At 35.9% G+C, this 24,093-nt stretch overlaps 1 protein-coding gene across 2 annotated transcripts in view; it reads right to left on the bottom strand.

Annotated features, from left to right (window-relative positions):
• AP4E1 (adaptor related protein complex 4 subunit epsilon 1) overlaps positions 1-24,093 on the bottom strand; it is a 93,855-nt gene that overhangs the window by 42,552 nt on the left and 27,210 nt on the right. For both annotated transcript variants that reach the window (XM_082648593.1, XM_082648594.1), the window contains exons 11-16: positions 21,503-21,642; positions 20,347-20,459; positions 20,121-20,239; positions 13,424-13,726; positions 11,152-11,266; positions 2,100-2,223 (exon numbers count right to left, since the gene is read on the bottom strand). In XM_082648593.1, the coding sequence (XP_082504719.1) occupies positions 2,100-2,223; positions 11,152-11,266; positions 13,424-13,726; positions 20,121-20,239; positions 20,347-20,459; positions 21,503-21,642 (914 nt within the window). The remainder of the gene's footprint in view (positions 1-2,099; positions 2,224-11,151; positions 11,267-13,423; positions 13,727-20,120; positions 20,240-20,346; positions 20,460-21,502; positions 21,643-24,093) is intronic.

Here is a 24,093-nt window from a genome sequence, read left to right as displayed (position 1 = left end):
TTTCCTTCCACAGTTGTTGATGCCAAGGGCACTCCTTAATATTCTGCATGCTAAATTCCATCTTGGAATGCACTCCCCAGGGAATTCAACCCACAATAACAGGCAAAAATGAGAAGGGGAAGAAAAAGGAGCCTGAATACATGCCTATTATCAACATAAATTTTCACTGTCATGCATTACATACAGAAAGTCTAAAAAGGAGGTAGATAAATAAGAGAGCAGCATAAAACCATTTCATACACAAAATATGCCTCTTTATGATATGAAACATAACATAAAAAATTTTTAAACATAAGTCATCTTTGCCTGGATTTTGACAACAATAATATTATAATTCATCGTTTTATACGGTATACCTTTGTGTTGTTTTTAATCAGACCATTCAAACACAGATGTAGATTATGGCCAAGCAATCTTCAAAAGATTAGGAATGTACTTTGAGCTCTAGAAATTCCCATTTGTGGTAGGGTGCTGCTCTGTAATAGGGCTTAAGGTAAGAAATGCTAAATTGGGCTTGCCCCACGTTATTCTCAGCTTGCCAGAGACTGCAGAAGAATGATCATCTCTCTAAAGCTGATACACCTCACCAATTACCACTTAGGTTCCTAATCTGAAATAATGTGTGAGCTGTGGTCCTCTTTGGAAAGAAATTTTAAATTCATCCCTCATGTTGCACTTCATGGTAATCCAGCATATGTATAATTCCTGAGCAGCTTTGCCAGATGTCATTTCTCTGAGGGTAGTACATGTACACATACAGGATTTACAAGGCCCTGTCAAGTCCCCCAGATCCTAGTTCAATACTAAAAAAGCAGATGCCATCATCTGTTGTGCAGGCAAAAGGGACTACGCTTCCTCCCTGGGTTTGGAGGGTTTCTGTCTCTCCTTCCCTTGCCCCTCTATTCCCTGTTTGAGGCACTTAATTGCTATCACCACCACCATCACATGCTCACAAACGGTATCTGCTCCCCATGCTTATAATACTGAAATTAAATGTCTGGGAAAGAAAAGGGTGTCAACAGAGCAGGAAAAAAACGCTAAGAAAGAGATTTTGAACTTATGCCATTTCAATCAGCATATCATTCTACATTCCTCGTAATCTATGTGTCATTTTTCTGATAAATACTTCTTATAACCATATCACTGGAAGACTGACAAATGCAAAGACTAACATAAAATAAGGTTACTGAGTCTGTTCAAATGTCATCTTTCAAACTTGTCACCTTTGAGATTTTATCATTTATTCTAACAATGTTGCCATTTCTCAAAACATTTTTGAACTCTTAGAAGAAGCTCCTTCACAAACAAGAAAGCCATTTTCATTACTTTATGTCACATTGGTATACTGACCAAAGTTATCCAGCTTGACTACTAATTTTATGTAGTAAATTCAGCTTTTGGATAATAACAATAATGATAGCAATGACAATTATTAATTTTAGTAGCTACCATTTATCAATCATTTATTACGTACTGGGTTGTATGAGGCACTTTACATACATTATCTCATTTTATTAACTTAGTCATATTTCTAGTAATTTATTCATATTTCCAAAATCAAAATTTACCTAAAAAGGATGAAGATTTGACTCCATGTTTAGAAAAATGTATCACCAATTTTCAAGGTGGCTGGAAAGAAGCTCTGAAAGTATTCTGAACAAAGTACACAGCTTTCTCAAGTGAAGTCCATCATCTTTATGTTCATCTATATATTCGTCAATCTTCCAATGAGATGGTTATAAGAAGTATATTATGAGGAATGCAGAATGATATGAACAGTCACCTCACTGGGTATATGAGTTCTGATACATTTCTTTAAAAATGTGTGTGTGTGTGTGTGTGTGTGTGTGTATGCATGATGTGTAGTAATAACACACACATCATTACTATGTGTAAAGCTTGTATACATTCTATACTGTCTTGGAAGTAAGCAAGCTCTCTTAAAGTACAAGGACAGGCTATACACTATCAATACCTCGAGAGCAATAAACAGAAACAGCTGAAACAACCACCCATGCAGAATTTAGCTTTCAGGAATCCTTCAACATGTAAAGACATTTAAACACTCCCATGTTCTCAATTTTAAGAAAGGAACTTACTCTTTTAGCCCGGTCTCTGTACTATTCCCAGATATATCTGAACCAAGAGAAATGCCAGCAGGAGACTGTCGTCCAGAGAAGCCAGATGAAGAAAAGGAGAGTCCATATGGTTCAAAACTGAGAACTAGAATTTTAAAACAACAACAGAGGTTCATATTTAAAACAAAGCAAAAATTATGAAAAAAAAGCAAAATATAAAATAATAGAAAACTAGAATCCAGTGACAATTTTTAAACTGGAAGGGACTTTGGAAATGATCTAATCAAATATTTATAGCAATAATAATAAAGCAGCTATGATTTATTAAATCTCTACTACAGTCTTCATACAATTAGTTAATCAAAGACAGTCTTTCATTTTTCTTTTTACCACCCTTAAAAGCTAAAAAAGAATTCAATTAGGAAAGACAATTGATAAACCAGGTCTACTGAAAAGTTGCTGCTCTCATGCAAAAATGTTTAATGAACTATGAATGAAGACCTGACCATGTTTCTGTTTAACAAAATGCTCTTAGGCACATTCCTGTACCAACTGGACTGATGGAGCCCTCAATGTGAAATCCCCCTTACTGACAAAGAACAAGGTTTACCCAGGTTCAGATTCCTTTGCATCTGTATACCCAAATGAATTCAATCAGAGCCATAAAATTCATATTGTTATTGTGGTAGAGCAGATACCGATATCCACTTTCCTCTTCTTTCTAAGCTACAGAACCTTCAATTCTTAGCTAGGTACATGGCCACCCAGAAAAGAGATGACATTTCCAGACTCCTGTGCCATGTGACTGAATTCTGACCAATGAAATTATATACACATTTTGTGTACAACTTCTGGGAGGAATCCTCCTGGAAGAAAAAACTTCCTCTCTCCCTTCCTCTTTTATGTTCATAAAAAACCATCATCAATACTAAGCTGCCTACTTCTGGATTTCATTAATGGAAAAGAGCAATAACCCTCCGCCTTGTATAAAGCCCTGCTTTCTCTGTTTTCTAATATGCTATTTAGCTAAACTTAATCCTAACTGGCACATTATCTCTTTGGACTGTCTGGATTATAATACAAAGGACCTTCTTAAATCATAAAAAGTATCTTAGAAAATAAAATGTGAACTTCTGTAATTATTATCCTCATCTTACAAATGAGGAATCTGTGGCAAAGAGCTTGCCAAAAAGTCACCGAAGAGTACAAAGACAAGAAATGAAAGAGGCAAATGAGAAATCAGATACTCTGGTTCCAGAACTGCACTCTCAACCATTATATTACACTGTCTCCTTCAAAGGAAACAGCACCTAATCCAAAGAGTACTAAATAAATTAGCTTGTGTGTTAGCTAAATGAATGATATGACTGTTCACTATAAAAAAATAATGGGCTAATTAATAAACAGGTAAAGGGTTCAGACTAGGTCAGCAGTTTCCAAGTGCTGATTTGATAACCAGGAACAAGCTGACTTCACAGAATCTCTCACGTATCTTTTTATACATACAATCAGGCTTTCAGAGATATACTTACAGAAGGTATAGGAGTAGGTCTCAAAAATCTGTATCATTTTTTTAAAACTCTCTATGTGATTCTGATTCTGAATCATGTTTGGAAACCAACTGTCTAAATCTAAGGTCCTTTTCAGATAGAATATCCTCTCATTTTAAGCTTTCCAATCATCTGGTTTAACCTTCTATCCCAAGGTTAGAAGGCCTCTTTTAAATAGCATCTGTGACAGTCAGTCACGCAGCCTCTGCACTGAATGTTGAGAATTCTTTCATGTGTTTGTTGGCAATCTGTATATCTTCTTTGGAGAAATGTCTGTTTAGGTCTTCTGTCCATTTTTGGATAGGGTTGTCTGTTCTTTTGATATTGAGCTGCTTGTATCTTTTTGAGGTTAATCCTTTGTCAGTTGCTTCACTTCCAAATACTTTCTCCCATTCTGAGGGTTGTCTTTTCATCTTGTTTATGGTTTCCTTTGCTGTGCAAAAGCTTTTAAGTTTCATTAGGTCCCATTTGTTTATTTTTGTTTTTATTTCCATTTCTCTAGGAGGTGGGTCAAAAAGGATCTTGCCTGTGATTTATGTCATAGTGTTCTGCCTATGTTTTCCTCTAAGAGTTTGATAGTGTCTGGCCTTACATTTAGGTCTTTAATCCACTTTGAGTTTATTTCTGTGTACAGTGTTAGGCAATGTTCTAATTTCATTCTTGTACATGTAGCTGTCCAGTTTTCCCAGCACCACTTATTGAAGAGGCTGTCTTTTCTCCATTGTATATTCTTGCCTCCTTTTGTCAAAAATAAGGTGACCATATGTATGTGGGTTTATCTCTGGGCTTTCTCTCCTGTTCCACTGATCTATATTTCTGTTTTTCTGCCAGTACCATACTGTCTTGATTACCATAGCTCTGTAGTATAGTCTGAAGTCCAGAAGCCTAACTCCTCCAGCTCCATTTTTCTTTCTAAGGATTGCTTTGGCTATTTGGGGTCTTTTGTGTTTCCATACAAATTGTGAAATCTTTTGTTCTAGTTCTGTGAAAAATGCCAGTGGTAGTTTGATAGAGATTGCACTGAATCTTTAGATTGCTTTGGGTAGTATAGTCATTTTCACAATGTTGATTCTTCCAATCCAAGAACATGGTATATCTCTCCATCTATTTGTAACATCTTTAATTTCTTTCATCAGTGTCTTACAGTTTTCTGAACACAGGTCTTTTGTCTCCTTAGGTAGGTTTATTCCTAGATATTTTATTCTTTTTGTTGCAATGGTAAATGGGAGTGTTTTCTTGATTTCACTTTCAGATTTTTCATCATTCGTGTATAGGAATGCAAGAGATTTCTGTGCATTAATTTTGTATCCTGCTACTTTACCAAATTCATTGATTAGCTCTAGTAGTTTTCTAGTAGCATTTTTAGGATCCTCTATGTATAGGAGCATTTCACCTGCAAACAGTGACAGCTTTACATCTTCTTTTCCGATTTGGGTTCCTTTTATTTCTTTTTCTTCTCTGATTGCTGTGGCTAAAACTTCCAAAACTATGTTGAATAAGAGTGGTGAGAGTGGGCAACCTTATCTTGCTCCTGACCTTAGTGGAAATGGTTTCAGTTTTTCACCATTGAGGACGATGTTGGCTGTGGGTTTGTCATATATGGCCTTTATTATGTGGAGGTAAGTTCCCTCTATGCCTACTTTCTGGAGGATTTCTATCATAAATTGGTGTTGAATTTTGTCGAAAGCTTTTTCTGCATCTATTGCGATGATCATATGGTTTTTATTTTTCAGTTTGTTAATATGTTTTATCACATTGATTGACTTGCATATATTGAAGAATCCTTGCATTCCTGGGATATACCCCACTTGACCATGGTGTATGATCCTTTTAATGTGCTATTGGATTCTGTTTTCCAGTATTTTGTTGAGGATTTTGCATCTATGTTCATCAGTGATATTGGCCTGTAGTTTTCTTTCTTTGTGACATCTTTGTCTGCCTTTGGTATCAGGGTGATGGTGGCCTTGTAGAATGAGTTTGGGAGTGTTCCTTCCTCTGCTATGTTTTGGCAGAGTCTGAGAAGGATAGGTGTTAGCTCTTCTCTAAACGTTTTGATAGATTTCGCCTGTGAAGCCATCTGGTCTTGGGCTTTTGTTTGTTGGAAGATTTTTAATCACAGTCTCAATTTCAGTGCTTGTGATTAGTCTGTTTATATTTTCTATTTCTTCCTGGTTCAGTCTCAGAAGGTTGTGCTTTTCTAAGAATTTGTCCATTTCTTCCAGGTTGTCCATTTTATTGGCATAGAGTTGCTTGTAGTAATCTCTCATGATCCTTTGTATTTCTGCAGTGTCAGTTGTAACTTCTCCTTTTTCATTTCTAATTCTATTGATTTGAGTCTTCTCCCTTTTTTTCTTGATGAGTCTGGCTAATGCTTTATCAATTTTGTTTATCTTCTCAAAAAACCAGCTTTTAGTTTTATTGATCTTTGCTATTGTTTCCTTCATTTCTTTTTCATTTATTTCTGATCTATCTTTATGATTTCTTCCCTTCTGCTCATTTTGGGGTTTTGTTTGTTCTTTCCCTAACTGCTTTAGGTGTAAGGTTAGATTGTTTATTTGAGATGTTTCTTGTTTCCTGAGGTAAGATTGCATTTCTATAAACTTCCCTCTTAAAACTGTTTTGCTGCATCCCATAGGTTTTGGGTGTTCGTGTTTTTATTGTCATTTGTTTCTAGGTATTTTGTGATTTCCTCTTTGATTTCTTCAGTGATCTCTTGGTTATTTAGTAGTGCATTGTTTAGCCTTCACATATTTGTATTTTTTACAGAGTTTTTTTCCTGTAATTGGTATCATCTCATAGCGTTGTGGTCGGAAAAGATACTTGATATGATTTCAATTTTCTTAAATTTACCAAGGCTTAAATTGTGACCCAAGATATGATCTATCCTGGAGAATGTTCCATGAGCACTTGAGAAGAAAGTATATTCTGTTGTTTTTGGATGGAATGTCTTATAAATATCAATTAAGTCCATCTTGCTTAATGTATCATTTAAAGCTTGTGTTTCCTTATTTATTTTCATTTTGGATGATCTATCCATTGGTGAAAGTGGGGTGTTAAAGTTCCCTACTATGATTGTGTTACTGTCGATTTCCCCTTTTATGGCTCTTAGCATTTGCCTATGCATTGAGGTGCTCCTATGTTGGGTGCATAAATATTTACAATTGTTATATCTTCTTCTGATCATTATGTAGTGTCCTTCTCTGTCTCTTGTAGTAGTCTTTATTTTAGTGTCTATTTTGTCTGATATGAGAATTGCTACTCCAGCTTTCTTTTGATTTCCATTTGCATGAAATATCTTTTTCCAACCCCTCACTTTCAGTCTGTATGTGCCCCTAGGTCTGAAGTGGGTCTCTTGTAGACAGCATATATACGGGTCTTGTTTCTATATCCATTCAGCCAGTCTACGTCTTTTCGTGGGAGCATTTAATCCATTTACATTTAAGGCAGTTATCGATATGTATGTTCCTATTACCATTTTCTTAATTGTTTTGGGTTTGTTACTGTAGGTCTTTTCCTTCTCTTGTGTTCCCTGCCTACAGAAGTTCCTTTAGCATTTGTTGTCAAGCTGGTTTGGTGGTGCTGAATTCTCTTAGCTTCTGCTTGTCTATAAAGGTTTTAATTTCTCTGTCAAAACTGAATGAGATCCTTGCTAGGTAGAGTAATCTTGGTTGTAGGTTTTTCTCCTTCATCACTTTAAATATGTCCTGCCACTCCCTTCTGGCTTGCAGAGTTTCTGCTGAAATATCAGCTGTCAACCTTATGGGGATTCCATTGTATGTTATTTGTTGTTTTTCCCTTGCTGCTTTTAATAGTTTTTCTTTGTATTTAATTTTTGATAGTTTGAATATGTGCCTTGGCATGTTTGTCCTTGGATTTATCCTGTATGGGACTCTGCACTTCCTGGGCTTGACTATTTCCTTTCCCATATTAGGGAAGTTTTCAACTATAATCTCTTCAAATATTTTCTCAGTCCCTTTGTTTTTCTCTTCTTCTTCTGCGACCCCTATAATTCAAATGTTGGTGTGTTTTACGTTGTCCCAGAGGTCTCTGAGACTGTCCTCATTTCTTTTCATTCTTTTTTCTTTATTCTGCTCTATTTTATCTTCCAGGTCACTTCTCCATTATTCTGCCTCAGTTATTCTGCTATTGATCCCTTCTACAGTATTTTTAATTTCATTTATTGTGTTGTTCATCATTGCTTGTTTGCTCTTTAGTTCTTCTAGGTCCTTGTTAAACGTTTCTTGCATTTTCTCCGTTCTATTTCCAAGATTTTGGATCATATTTACTATCATTATTTTGAATTCTTTTCAGGTACACTGCCTATTTCCTCTTCATTTGTTTGGTCTGGTGGGTTTTTACCTTGCTCCTTCATCTGCTATGTGTTTCTTTCTTCTCATTTTGCTTAACTTACTGTGTTTGGGGTCTCCTTTTCACAGGCTGCAGGTTCGTAGTTCCCGTTGTTATTGATGTCTGTCCCCAGTGGCTAAGGGTGATTCAGTGGGTTGTGTAGGCTTCCTGTTGGAGGGGACTGGTGCCTATGTTGTGGTGGATGAGGGTGGTATTGTCTTTCTGGTGGGGAGGACCGCATTCAGTGGTGTGTTTTGGGATGTGTGTGACCTTATTATGATTTTAGGGAGCATCTCTGTTAATGGGTGGGGTTGTGTGCCTGTCCTGCTAATTGTTTGGCTTAGAGTGTCCAGCACTATAGCTTGCTTGTCGTTGAGTGGAGCTGGGTCTTAGCATTGAGGTGGAGATCTCTGGGAGAGCTTTCACTGTTTGATATTACATGGAGCCAGGAGGTCTCTGATGGACCAATGTCCTGAACTCAGCTCTCCTACCTCAGAGGCACAGGCCTGATACCCGGCTGGAGCATCAAGACCCTATCAGCCACACGGCTCAGAAGAAAAGGGAGAAAAAGAGAAAGAAAGAAACAAATAACAATAATAAAATAAAGTTATTAAAATAAAAACTAAAAAAAAATTAAAAAAAAAAAGAAAGAAAGAAGAGAGCAACCAAGCCAAAAAAACAAATACACCAATGATAACGAGCACTAAAAACTATACTTAAAAAAAAGGACAGACAGAACCCTAGGACAAATGGTAAAAGCAAAGCTATACAGACAAAATCACACAAAGAAGCATACACATACACACTCACAAAAAGAGAAAAAGGAAAAAAATATATATATCTTTTGGGAAGTCTGAGGACTTCTGCCAGCATTCAGTAGGTGTTCTGTAGGAGTTGTTCCACGTGTAGATGTATTTCTGATGTATTTGTGGGGAGGAAGGTTATCTCCATGTCTTACTCCTCCTCCATCTTGAAGTTCTCTGCAGTTCTTTTATACCTTGATCATTTGGCTATACCTCTCTGACCATCCCCAGCTGTTATTAATTTTATTTTTTGAGAGACTAACAGTCTAAACTTGATGTGGTTTTCAAAAATCCACAGTTCTGTAGACAGGAGATTATCCTGCTACTTCCCCTTATTATCTCTGGTTTTATCTAACATTGGGGCTACAACATATTCAAATAACATTTTAACAGAATAATCCACACTGATTCCTCAATGCTTTTCTTGGGTAGGAACTAGTAATAAAAGTTAGTTCCCCAGTATCCCACCTATGTTTTCTAATTCTCATTATCTTACAATATTTTCCTGAAGTTTACTGTTACGAACTTGGCATTTTTCTACCCAAGAGAGCTAAATACTGTATCCTTCATAAAAGTGACATTTGACTACTACTCTGCAAATGATTTATAAAAATCTCAAACAAGATCAGTATCAGAACCGACTGCCAATTGAAGGATTCCAGAATTAACAACTTTTTAGGCAGAAAATACCTATTTTTCCCCCACTCTTTACTTTCTGTAATAACCACAATTATAAGATCCATGATTTTATAACTTATTCTTCAAGTACATAGCATAAGCACTTGCTATGTCCTGTCTCGTAACTGATTTCCTTTTCCATGATATAAAAGACAGTTTAGGCTCATGAAATTTCAATTTTACTTTAGAGAACTTTTGAAAAATAGGTTTGGGAGGAGAGGGGAAGAGCCTAATTTGACAGTTTAACTCCATTTATAATGATGATTCCATGATCAAAAATGTACTTGGCAAATGTAAGTGGCAAATTTGCATCAGCCACTTAACTTATTTTAAGAAAGAAGAAAGGCAGTGCCAGAAATTAGGCTCCTTGTCCTACCCCCTCTTGCCTACCCTAGCCTTGAATTGCAGTAATAAGAGCAACTGATGGGGAATTCCCCAGTGGTCCAGTGGTTAGGGCTCTGCGCTTTCACTGCAGGGGGCATGGGTTTGATCTCTGGTCAGGGAACTAAGATCCCACATGCCACACAGCACAGCCGAAAAAGAAAGAGCAACTGATGGCTCTCGGACATTTGAAAATAAGGAAATATGACAACTGGACCATGTCTCCCACTCTGGAACTCCAGATTTTCACTCCATGCCTTGGATGTCATAAGGCCTCTATATGCACTACAGTCAGAGGTTGGGCAACTGTAATTCAAAACTTTATTTCCCCTCACATATTCTATCAATATATGAGGAGTTAAACGGGAAGGAAACTGATTACCCTTTGAAAGAAAATTGTATTTTCTAGACCTTTAGGTATCGTTGTGCTAAATAATGTCAAAAACTTTAAAAGAACAAATACTTCTGCAAAAAAAATAACATAAAGCCTATTATTAGTGTTTATACTTTTTGGTTTCATTGTAGGATGAACCATTTAGTTGTACTCATATGCCTAGCGCAGAACCTAAAAAATAATAAGTACTCTACAAAATCATTAAATAACAAATAGGAGAAAAAAAAAGACCTTTCAGCATTGCACTTTCCAGTATTAACATTCTGAATTCCTATACAAATAATATTCAATGGTCTCCCTTTATTCATACATATGTGTGTGTGTATACATATATATATATATATATATATATATCCCATCCACCATCAAATATCTCAGTGATCTCCTCTTTACTAAAATAATGACAGAAGTCTTTCCCTGACAGCCTACATTTTTTAAATGTAAAGTTATTCTTTTCTTTCTAGGCTGTTCCTAAATTCACTGATCAGACATTTCGCTGGAGGAAGCATTTTAACACACTTAAGCTATACAAGATTTTTCAGAATAAAATGAAACTCACTAGTTCATAGTAACCAGAGTTTTCTTCTGAAACTCTTCTGCAGATATGCTCACGCTGATATCTGTAAGCCCTTTAGCACAGTGACCAACATGATAATTCCACCTTCAAGTTCTTTTAAAATTCCAGGATGGCTGCCATATCTTAGGTACTTATGTACATGAAACCTATGGCTTTGGGAACACCTCTAGGCTAACTTTTTTTTCCTGTTTACCCCAAATAAGGTCAGGGTGAACAAGACACAAGCAGACTTAACAAGAGATAGTGAATCTCCTTAGTTATTTACTTACATGACTATAATATCAATTGCATTAAAAAGTGATGTCCCTACAATCTAGCTTATTATAAACCCATGAAAAATTACCTTTTTCCTGAGAAAGCTTTTCCTCCTGCCGTTGGTGGTGAGGTTTGTAAGGTGCTGCCCCCTGACTTAGTTCTTCAGCCACAAAACCATCCAGAAAAGATAAGGAAGCATCTACCTATATTAAAGTAAAGCAAAAATTAGGAATTAAAAAAACTTACCCTAAACATTAGACTGCACATTCACAGAAGTGATTTCAGCCCGTATTTCCTAAAAATAATTTTTAAGTGAAAAACAGAACTTCAACTCTAAAATTGCTACTCAACTCTCTATCTTTCTGAAACATCTATAATCAAAACACTCAGCTAAGAATCTAACAATATAAGTCATGTGCACTTATTATTCATTTCACTGCACTGCAGAATACATTTTTGAGCATCCAACATGTTAAGGCATCATGTTAAATGCTATAACTGAGACAAAGTAAGACACAAGTCCTGCCTCATGAGACTTGTAACCTACCAGAGGAGAAGACACATACACTATGAGCTATAGTGTCTACATTAGTTTCCTCCTGCAGGAGGCTAAAAACAAAGCCCCCAGCAAAGGCTAGTTCCTTCTGGAGGCTCCAGTGAATAGGTTTCTTGTCTCTTCCAGCTCCTAGAGGCTGCCAGCATTCCTCGGCTTGGGGCTATATCACTCCAATCTTTGCTTCTATTGTTACTTGGCCTTCTCCTCTCTGACCTCTTGCCTCACTTTTATAAGGACCCTTGTGATTATATCATGCCTACTCAGATAATCCAAGATAGTCTTCCCATTACAAAACCCTTAACTTAATCAAACCTACAAAGTCCCTTTTACCATATAAAGTAACTTATGCACAGGTTACAGGGATTAAGATGTGAATATCTTGGGGAGGCCCATTATCCAGCCTCCCACAGTGCCTTTAACTATCCTATTCCATTCTACCTAAAAATGCTTTGTTACAAACCTGTGGAAAATTACTTAATTTCAATCAAGTACAAGAATAGAAAGGTACAAGAGAATGCTTAAATGAAAAGAAATAAAGAGATGAAGAAAGAGTAAGGGGAAAAGGAGAAAAGAAAAAGTGAGGAGAGAAATAAAAATGAGATACACAAGAGAATATAGCAGTAACGACCTCAGAAACCACAGATTTGCCTCTCCTAATTTAGCCAAATGTATACAAACAGCTCAGATAATTTAGAACAGCAGGTAATTCTCAAAAAATTTAAGTGGCATGTCACACTGTGCATTTGGCAAAGTTTAGTTTTGATAAGATTTTTTTTTGAGTTTTTTTTCCCCATGTGGACCACTTCTAAAGTCTTTATTGAATTTGTTACAATATTGCTTCTGTTTCACGTTACAGTTTTTTGGTTACGAGACATGTGGGATCTTAGCTCCCCAACCAGGGATTAAACCCACACCCCCTGCATTAGAAGGCAAAGTCCTAACCACTGGACCGCCAGGGAAGTCCCTTGATAAGATTCTTAAGAGATGAAGCCATGTCATCATCATTATCTTTTATTGTAAAAAAGGGAAGTAGAGTAACTAACTAGTTTAATACTATGTATAGCATATTTATTCATATAGTCTCTGGAATGCCTACCAAATGTTAAACCAAGGCCTCTACCCATGAGGAGCTAATGAAAAAAATTAATGAACAAAGGTTCAAAATGAATACAAGCCATGAACATCTGAGTCATAATTAGTGGGAATACTGCCCATCCTCCCCTCTTCTTCAACTATATGACATCTAATATAAAAATCTGAACAAATCTGACTTCCTTCTGGAAGTTTTCAGATTTACACCAATCTGACAGAGAATTCAGAGGTGAGCAGTAACTAAGTGCTTTGGATTAAAAGCAGCACTGGCTGAAAGTAGGTGAGAGAAGAAAAGGCGGGTGATCAGGTTCCAAAGTAGTAAAGATTTAGATAGTAGATGGACAAAATAAAATGGAGAACTGTTTTTTTCTTACATTCTCAAAGAAAAGAGAGCAATAATAAAATGACAGAGAAGTTCAAAGGAGATAAAATTTTTAAGTTCTCAAATTATTATATGTTAAAAGAGATTGTCATAGACTATAAACCCCTGCACTGCAGTTCTCCAGAACAGATTAGTCTTCCTGACTATTTAGGATCACTACTGAGTAGAAGCTCTCAAATGCTCTCTCACACTAATGTGAGAAAAATACCAACCTTCATCTAAAGTGCTACAGAAATTACATTTTGGCATATCCCAGATATATCACAAATGCAAGAATTATCTGTTTAAACACAATGCAATTTTGTAAAAGATGGAATGCAGATATCTTACCACCATGTCTTCACAACTCTTATCAACTGGAAGCAAGCCCTTCATAAATTTCACATTCTCATGCAAATGTTTTAATTCAAATGCATGCTGTCTCAAACAAGTATCCAAAGATGTGGTAAATTCCTGGATTAATCTCTCAACTATATTAGAAGAGTGTGCTTGAGGTGTCAACTTGGTCACAGCAGCAATTATCCAGGCTTTTGTTTCTGAAGAAATGGAGTCACTTCTAAGTAACTTGTAGAGCTTGGTTATAACTTCCTCTGGCGTTTCCTTATCTAAGAGGTAGGAATACTCCCCTAAAACCTAAAATAAAGAAATGTATATATGCAAATATCAAGTTATATAACAACTATACTCAGAAATTTAAACAAAGTGCCTACTGCCAGAGTGAATTTAATTTATACTAAACATATTCTCATGGTGAAGAAATTATTAAAGATACAATTGTATATTTTAGGTTCAAAATTACACCAAGAACTGGAAGTGAGTACAAAAAGGTTTTCCACATCTTTATCGTTAACAATATATAAAGTAGCATACCGTTACAAGTTAGCTTTCTTCTGAACTTCCAGGTTTGGATGTTGGTTTTTAAAAGCACTTTCACATTCTGTTACTATTTTTTCCAATAAGCATTTAAACAAGTGGTTCTCACATACTAGTATGCATAAGAGCCACCTGAGGTGTTTCATAGAAATACACATTTCTATACTCTCCTCCCAGATAATCTGATTTAGTATGTCTGTGGTGGGGATATACAATACACATTCTGAAAAAGCATCAGCTGATTCTGATGTAGATGATCCACAGAAGAGACTCTGACGAACACTGATCTATTATTTTACACATACTCTTTCCTACATCTAATTTATTCAGGTGATATATAATCCTATCGGTCTAAGGATCGTTAATAAACTGATAATTCATGGAGTGTGAGATCTTTCCTAAGTAGTATTTATGAAGTATATTCATGTATAATACTGGGACCAGCAAGAAAAAACAGTGAGGTGAGGTGATAGGCAAGGGAAGATTTATGGCTAGTAACAAGAAGAGGAAAAAAAAAGAAATAGGACTACATAAATTCAATCCTTAAATAGTAAGATAACTTTTTGACTGGTTTAATAAAAGATGGAAGGAAGTTCTAGAAGAACAGGTAACCTAAATCCCCGTTCAAAAATCAATGGACTTGAGCTTCCCTGGTTGCACAGTGGTTAAGAATCAACCTGCCAGACGTAGAGAGTGGACTTGAGGACACGGGGAGGGGGAAGGATAAGCTGGGACAAAGTGAGAGAGTGGCATGGACATATATACACTACCATATGTAAAATAGATAGCTAGTGGGAAGCATCCACGTAGCACAGGGAGATCAGCTCAGTGCTTTGTGACCACCTAGAGGAGTGGGATAGGGAGGGTGGGAGGGAGACGCAAGATGGAGGAGACATGGGAATATATGTATATGTATAGCTGATTCACTTTGTTATAAAGCAGAAACTAACACACCATTGTAAAGCAATTATACTCCAATAAAGATGTTAAAAAAAAAAAAAAGAGTAGCCCCCACTCACTGCAACTAGAGAAAGCCCGCAAGCAGCAACGAAGACCCAATGCAGCCAAAAATAAATAAATTAAATTAATTAGTTAAAAAAAAATCAATGGACTTAAGCTTCTAGGAAGATAGAGTAGGTGAATTTTTTCCACTATTCTTCCTGCTAAGTATGCCTAAAAACCCTTGATGTTATATATAAAACACATATACAAAGACTGAAAGGTAGAGAAAAAAAGGCAGATCACTAAGAACCTTGGGACCTAAGGAACAATACAGTGGGTTACCTGTTGCCTCATATACCTCAGACTGGGTACTTGAGAGCCAGCAACCTAGAAATGCCAGTGGGAAAGGACAAAAAAGTCCCAAGAAAAGCCTGCCCTCTAGCCAAAGGGCCAAGAAGACAGAAAACTTTCAGATAATAATCCTTCTACTCCAGCCAAGCACCAAACAGAAAAAACTGTAGCCCAACCCATACCAGCAAAGGTGGAGTGGAGAGTCAAGACTTCAACCCCTACCAGGTTGTAAAAAGCATCTCAACTCCCCAGCAAGGGTGGTAACAGAGAGACTGAGTGAAAACCAGGAACTTCATCCCCGCCAAGCTGTAGAAAGGCCCACTCTTCCGTAGTGTCTGTGAAGACTACATAGGAAGCCTATACTTCACCTCCACCCAAGTTTAAATAAGTAGCCCTCCCCCTCTCTGCTGGAGTGGTGTCAGGGGAAGCCTAGCAGAGACTCAGGCTCAGTGGAGGCCACATAGTTAGAGATATCTACACCCCATCTCAACACCATCACCGAAAGAATTAATCCACATCTATAGAACACACCACCCAACGATAAGCAGAATACCCACTCTTTTCAAGCACCCACAGAACATATAAGACAGATCATATCTTAGGCCATAAAATAAACCTCAAAAAACTTAAAAGAACTGAAATTATAGAGTACTTTCTCTGACAACAATGGAATCAAACTAGAAATCAGTAACAGGAAAGATAACAAGAAATTTTCAAAACCCTTAAAAACTAAACAACACCCTTGCACACAATCTTTCCAGGAAACAGAAGAGGAAAGAACACTCCCAAGCATTTTATGAAGCCAGTATTACCTTGATACCAAAACCAAACATAGCAGAAAAAAACAAGAAAACTACAGACCACTACCCCTCATGCACAGAGATGCAAAAATTATTAACATGGTCTCAAGAAATCTACAAAAAACAATTCTAGATTAATAAGTGAGTTCAGCAAGATTGCAGGGTATAAGAACAAAATACAGAAATAAACCTATACACTAATGTCCACTAACCTACAAAAAAAGGAAGCAAGAGTATAGGACAGAGAAAAAAGTCTTTTCAATAAGCGGTGCTGGGAAAATTGGACAGCTACATGTAAAACAATGAGATTAGAACATTTCCTCACAACATATACAAAAATAAACTCAAAATGGATTAACAACCTAAATGTAAGACCTGAGACATACAACTCCTAGAAAAGAACACTCTTTGACATAAATCGTAGCAATATTTTCTTGGATCTGTCTCCTAAGGCAAAAATAAACAAATGGTATGCAATTAAACTTAAAAGCTTTTTGCACAGTAAAGGAAACGATCAACAAAATGAAAGATAACCCTCATAATGCGAGAAAATATTTGTAAATAATGCAACCAATTTGTATATTTTGGCTTAATTTCCAAAATATACAAACAGCTCATATCAAAAGAACAAAACAGTCCAATGAAAAAACGGGCAGAAGACCTGAACAGACATTTTTCCAAAGAAGACGTACAGATGGCTAACAGGCACATGAAAAGATGCTCAACATCACTAATTATTAGAGAAAAGCAAATAAAAACCACAATGAGATACCACCTCACACCTGTGAGAATGACTATGATCAAAAAGTCTACAAATAATAAATGCTGGAGAGGGTGTGGAGACAAGGGAAACTTCCTATATGGTTGGTGGGAATTTAAATTGGTGTAGCCACTATGGAAGACAGTACGGAGGTTTCTTAAAAAAATTAAAAGTAGAGTTGCCATATGATCCAGCAATCTCACTCCTGAGCATATACCTGGAGAAAACTATAATTTGAAAAGATACACGCTCTAGTGATCATAGCAGCATTATTTACAACAGCCAAGACAAAAAAACAACCTAAAATGCCCATCAACATATTGAATGGATTAAGAAGATGTGCTATATATACACAATAGAATACTACTCACCCATAAAAAGGAATGAAATAATGTCATTTGCAGCAACATGGGTGGACCTAGAGATTGTCATACTAAGTGAAGTCAAAGAGAAAGACAAACACCATATATCACTTATATGTGGAATCTAAAATATGGCACAAATGAACTTATCTTCAAAAGAGAAACAGACTCACAGACATAGAAAACAAACTTATGGTTACCAAAGGAGAAAGGGGTTGGGGGAGGGATAAATTAGGAATTTGGGATTAGCAGATACAAACTACTATATATAGAATAGATAAACAACAATGTCCCACTGTATAGCACAGGGAACTATATTCAAAATCCTGTACTACATCATAATGGAAAAGAATATGAAAAAGAGTATGTACATATATGTATAATTGAATCACTTTGCTGTACACCAGAAACTAACACATGCTGTAAATCAACTATACTTCAATAAAATGAAAAGAAGCAGAAAACAAACTAGTGGTTACCAGTGGAGAGAGGGAAGGGGAAGGGGCAGGTTACGGGTAAGGGATTAAGAGACACAAACTACTATGTATACAATAGATAAGCAACAAGGATATACTGTATAGTACAGGAAATTATACCCATTATCTTGTAATAATCAATAATGAATATAATCAGCAAAAATAATGAATCACCATGCTATACACCTGAAACTAATATACTATTATAAATCAGCTATACTTCAATTAAAAAAATTTTTGAAGTTTCTCCTGAATTTGTATCACTTTGCACCATCGTAAATTTGAAAAATCATAAGCTTAACCATCTTAAATCAGGGACCATCTGTACCTAAGTATAAATCTAACAAAACAGGTACAGGATTTGTATGCTGTAGAAAAAGAAACACTCTAAATATATGAACATATCGTGTTCATGGAGGAAAATACAAATGGCCACCAAATACAACAATCAATTTAGACAAGGATTATCAATGCTAAAACCATTGATGAAAGATAGTTGAAGAACAGATGTTCACAAAGTCTCACAGAATCACCTCACAGATTAGTTCTAAATTAGTAAGGAGAAACAGCACGTTTACAATGGCAAGAACCTTTACAAAGGTCACCATCTTAACCAAACAAAAGAATTTACTATCACCAATAATTGGAGGAACTGACATTATATGCATCCTGATACAATGCAGTGAGAAATACATATTGACAATGTAGTATTCTTGCTAAAAATGTTTAACTGAACTAGAAATAGTCCAATTCAGAATGCTGGACATTCTGCAAGTCAACAGTATTCATCCAAAAAAATCAATGTCATGAAAACAAAAAGAAACTGCGCATCACTGTAAAATAAAAGACATAGCTAAATGCAATTTGTGAATCTTAACCTGATATGGGATTGGGAGGAGTAGAAAAATAGTCATAAGAGACATTTTTTGGACAACTGGATAAGTCTGAATATGGACTGTATATTGGGTGATATTAATGAATTAAGGTCACATTTCTTAGGTGCAATAATGGTTTTATGGTTATCTAGAACATCACTCTTGGGAGAGTCACACTGAATTTTTTATAGGGTAAGTGTCATGAGGTCTGCAACTCAATTTTATTTTTATTTATTTTATTTTATTTTATTTTATTGTGTGGTACACGGGCCTCTCACTGTTGTGGCCTCTCCTGTTGCGGAGCACAGGCTCCGGACACGTAGGCCCAGTGGCCATGGCTCACAGGCCCAGCCACTTCGCGGCACGTGGGATCTTCCCGGACCGGGGCACGAACCCATGTTCCCTGCATCGGCAGGCGGACTCTCAACCACTGTGCCACCAGGGAAGCCCCTGCAACTCAATTTTAAATGGCTCAACAAAACAAACTGTATATAGGTAGACCTAGCTATAGATATAGATGTACTGGGTTGGCCAAAAAGTTCGTTCGGGTTTTTCCATAAGATCTTAGGGAACCAAATAGATACAGTAAAGCAAAGGTGGTTAAAAATATTAACTGGGAATCTAGGTGAAAAGTATAGGGGTATTTATTATGCCATTTTTTCAACTTTCCTGTAGATTAGAAAAGAATTCTTTAATAAAAGTCTGGGTAAAATTATGGTTAACATGCTAACATTTGACAAAACCATAAAATATTAAAGTGTGAATATCCTATGACCCAGAGCTGCACTTCTCCAAATCTCCCCCTAAAGAAATGCTCACTCATATGCACAAGAAAGAATATACAAAGGTGACAGGATGTATACGATTATGTAGGTTTATATAACGTAAAACTGTGACCTTGTTTTGCAGAGATGATCTCCTTGCTGGCTTTGATGAAGCAAGCAGCCGTGTTGGGAGGCCCACCTGGCAAGAAACTGAGGGCAGCTCTTGGAGCTAAGGGCAGGCAACAGTCAACAGTCTGAACCTCAAACCCTCAGTCTTACAGCTGCAAGAAACTGATTTCTGCCAACAACCACATGTGAGCTTGGAAGCAGATCCTTTACTAATCAAGCTTCAGATGAAACAGCAGCCTCAAGTGACACGATGATTGAAACCCTGAAAGACCTTAAGCAGAGAACCCATGCCTGGACTCCTAACCCACAGAAACTGTGAGATAACAAATGTATGTTGTTTTAAGTTTGTGGTAACATTATTATGCAGCAATAGAAAGCTAACATAGCACAGATATATGAGTATTCACATATTCAAAAACAGATTCACATAGAAAACACAACAAATGCATTGTAGACACAGACAGGCATCTAAATAAATACCCGTATTTAAAAGACTAGTCAAGTGAGATGGCCAGAGAGAATGAATAGATAAGTAAATAGTTAAGCGATAGAAGGTAGCCACTGGGAAAGAAAATTGATAGCTGAAGGAGTTAACTGAGTAGAACTGAATGATTTCTGAAGAAATATATTATTAGTATTTGACTTTATAAAAAAATTATATTATAAACATTTATGATTCAATGTACTTTGCTCACCCAACTCATAACTTGAAGAAATCTCTGTGGGTAGAACACATTCTCCACATCTAGTAAAGTGAAATAAGACTGAACTGCATAGAGCCTTAATTGTTGATTTTCTGTTTCATCATCAAAACCTACAAAGAAATTAATATACCATTTTAATTTCTACTAAATTCTCTAAGGACTCTGTAATAAAAACATTTAATTTTAAAATCTTTGCAGAATGCAACAGTTTACTAACCTTCTGCTAGCAGTCTCAGAAAGTTATTGGGAATATCAGGATGCATAACATCTCCTCCTACTGAAAATACAGCATTCATTGTCTGAATAAACCACGCATTATCAGGAGCATATGTGTCCACAGTGTTAAGAACAAGTACACTTCCAAATGCCACTTATTAAAATTATCCTTTCTGTATAAATCTTAAAAAAAAATAACCCTCAGTTCATCCTAGTTTGGCATTTATACCTTTAACTTCTGCCAATAAATTGTTCTCTACTCCAGCTTTATGTAAAATAGGTGCTCAGTAAAAGCTTATTGAATAAACTTAATAAACCAGTTCATGGTGCTTTATCTAGCACCATATATTGCACATAACAGGTGTCCAATAAATAACTCTGAAATAATTGAAAGAAATGTTTCAGCTAACTATGGACAAAAACATAATGGAAAATGATATGCACTTCAGAAACTAAATGTTGTGACATGTCTATCTGAACAAGTTGTTGACCCTCTTTTCTAATCTGTTCTTCTTCAGTTCTAAAATTCTATCATTCTGCTGGCCAGAGCTATAGCACCGGTTAGGACAAAACTATACTTAAGCAATTTCCAAGATACTTTGATCAGCATTATTCATTCACGCAATCTTAGATTTAAACAACAGACATCTTAAAAAGAATGATGAGTAACCTCATGATCTGCAAAGTTCCTTTGACTTTTAAGAAACAAATGTGAAGGAAAGTAACATGTAAATGGAGTTGCAACTACTTCACTGTGACAATTTCTAGTATAAACAGTAGTGTAAAGGATAAATTTTAGCATCCTGATCCCCTCAACAATCCCCTGAAAACAACAAGAACTTTTACTCAGGAAAGAAACTGAGTAGGAAGTAAAGTCAAAGACAAGGAGGGACTCTAAGAGGAATCAGACTGAGATTCCTGTATCCTCCTGCTGATAATACTGACCAATGGAATAAAAAGAACCAGGAAAAAAGTCATCCCCTAGGAAGTCTACACAAATTATTGCTTTTGACAGCAAGAGAGGCTTGAATATCAGGAATGGAAGTTATTGCTGGGCCTCTGAACTCAACCTGCAAGTGACCATGCCTAGAGCAATTATTTTAAAGTCACTGTGTAACTAAAGGTATTTTATGACTCATGGTCCAAACAAAGGATATTTCTCAGCCAGCTCAGCTATTTTGCCAACCAAATTGACAATAATATATTCTTCTTTGCTCTGATGTAAATATTCAAGCATTTTCTGGACAATCACTGTTATATTCTGTGCATTAGTAATTCTGTAAAGAAGTTCCAGAGTCTATTTAAGAAAGAAAAATAAAAATAGTATTATAAAACTATGCATGACAACAAATAAATACTGTAACATATAAGTTTATAACAGTTGATTCTTCCACTTTTATGTAGCTCTACTGGGCAGTTAATAGGTGCTCAAGAAATGCATTTTAACTGAACAGAACTTAAGAAAGGTTAAGACTATTGTCAAAAAAAAAAAAAGGAATTATAATCAATTCCAAAGTCTAAAAGCCTTCTATTGATATAGATAATAATCATCTGACATCGCTACATGACAGGCCATGTAAAGACTAAAAAGTTAAAAGGTTAATAATCTATTTTCTAAAAATGTAACAGCTTCTTAAACCTACATTACTTATACCTGTGTGCTATGCATGTGCGTGCGTGTGTGTATACATGCATACACATATAAAAATCCAGTCTTGCAAAATGCTTTTTCCACACTACCCGAACAACAGAAAACCACACTTGAATGGATTTGTCAGCTAAGGGCAAATGGTCTCTAATGGATGGATAAGGTAGTGCAAGCACTTCAAACCCCAGCAAGGCCTACGTTCAGAATCTCGGGTATCAAGGAAGAACCATTTTACAGCTTTCTCAGTGATGAGGCATATACCTCTTGCTGTCTGAAGAAAGATGAAGGAAGACCAGTACCAGAGTAAGCTCCCATTTGGCTGGCTTTCTGAGGCCCTACATCAGGGTTGTAAAAATATCACAGTTCCCAGAAATCAGTAGGAGACAAAGGGCAATGATGAGAAAGCATCGTTTACTGGCATTTCAGGAGCAACAATATTAGCTGCAGGAGAATTTCCACATATCCTTCTCATCAAACTTGTTCATCTATCTTTAGGGTTCTTTCTAATTTTTCAGTCCTATACCCAGGACTTCAAGTACAAAGGACAACAGATTTTGAATTTTTTTTAAACTGTTCCAGTTAATCCTTAACACCATTTAAAATCTATAAATACATAGGTTCCCCATGTATTTATAACTTTCAACCTATGAAGCTGCTTCAGACATGCTTCCTGTAGACTCTATATGTCACATATTTTAAGATAATCTACACCAAATTTACTTCCTACTCTAAGACCATGAAATTTAGCATTTCCAGGACTGAATGGGGACTGGTATTATGAACTGCATGGCTAGAGGTCTTTTCTGTTAACTCCTTCTTGCCTTCTTTTTCCCTGCTACGAAAGAAAAGTAATAAAATCAGGTAAAAGGGAATCCCAGCCCCAAGCAACAGGTCACTCCATATCCCAGGACCAAAGTTCTTGCCATATGGTTACTGATGGAGGTTAGAAGTGACAGTGGCATCGAGGAGACAGTACTGCAGTACCTTCTTGGGGCACCACTGATACTCAGTACCCTTCCCCAAAAATTCAAGCTACTTTTCTCACTACAGATCAGACTTCATAATTTTAAAAGTTGTCTAGTTTCCCTTTGACCCTCATTTTTAAATGAGATCCCAATAAATAAATACAGCAATAAGAAAACTGTATCTAAGTCAACCGTGTTCAATTTACTTAACCACACAAAGAAAATGCATGCACTATGTCTGTTCAAAGTGGAAGAGCAATATAATTATTTGTTACTGTCCCTTGGCATCTTCTCATTTTTCTACAATGTCCACACATAGAAATTAGTACATCTGTAAACTTCCTGGATTCATTCAAGGCAGGTAACAATTTTCAGAAGATTAAAAATATGAATGCAAAAAACATGTATGTATATATATGTAGATGGCAACTTCTTGAAAATATTATTTCAAAAATAGTACTAAAATTCAAAATTCATAATCTTATCTTTTAAAAATTATAGTTGTTTAATGTAATACAGTGTTCTCTCAATAAACTACTTTTAATTCACTGCTTTTAAGTAATTTAGATGTTTAGTAGATTCTTTTTATCTTTATTATTTTTAAAATCAGAAATAAAACTATCTACTCTTCTTACCTAGGTCCCATATACCATTTTAAATGAAGGTATAAAGTGATTCTCTACATAAGAATTAACAGATATACCTACATGGACACCCAAGTAGATATTGAAGCAATTTTATAAAAGGAAAAAGTTGAAAAAAATTAAGTAAATTATACAACTTTCCTTCCAAAAAGTTCAAAACATTTTAGGGATATCTTTATTAATTCTTTCAACATTCCTACATATTCAATAGGGACTGCATTAGCCTAGTTTATAGACGTTAATAATGGAAAAAATTAATCATCATAAATAACTTCTTAAAATTGTACTAACAGGAAGACCTGGGAATAGAGTTCAGGTCTCCGATTCATACAATTCTTGGACCAAAAAAGATATTAATGAATCCTATACAGGTAACTGGACCTAACTCCTCCAACTCATAATTTATTTTTTTATTATTTTTTTAAGAGTGCTCTTGTCTTGACAGCATTTGTTTCATTTTCTATTTTATTTATTTTTAAAACGTATTTATT

This window comes from Grampus griseus (assembly GCF_964374135.1).
Source record: "Grampus griseus genome assembly, chromosome: 2".
Taxonomy (NCBI): domain Eukaryota; kingdom Metazoa; phylum Chordata; class Mammalia; order Artiodactyla; family Delphinidae; genus Grampus; species Grampus griseus.
Note: the sequence above shows the minus strand (reverse complement) of the source record. Positions and strands in the feature narration are given on the sequence as shown.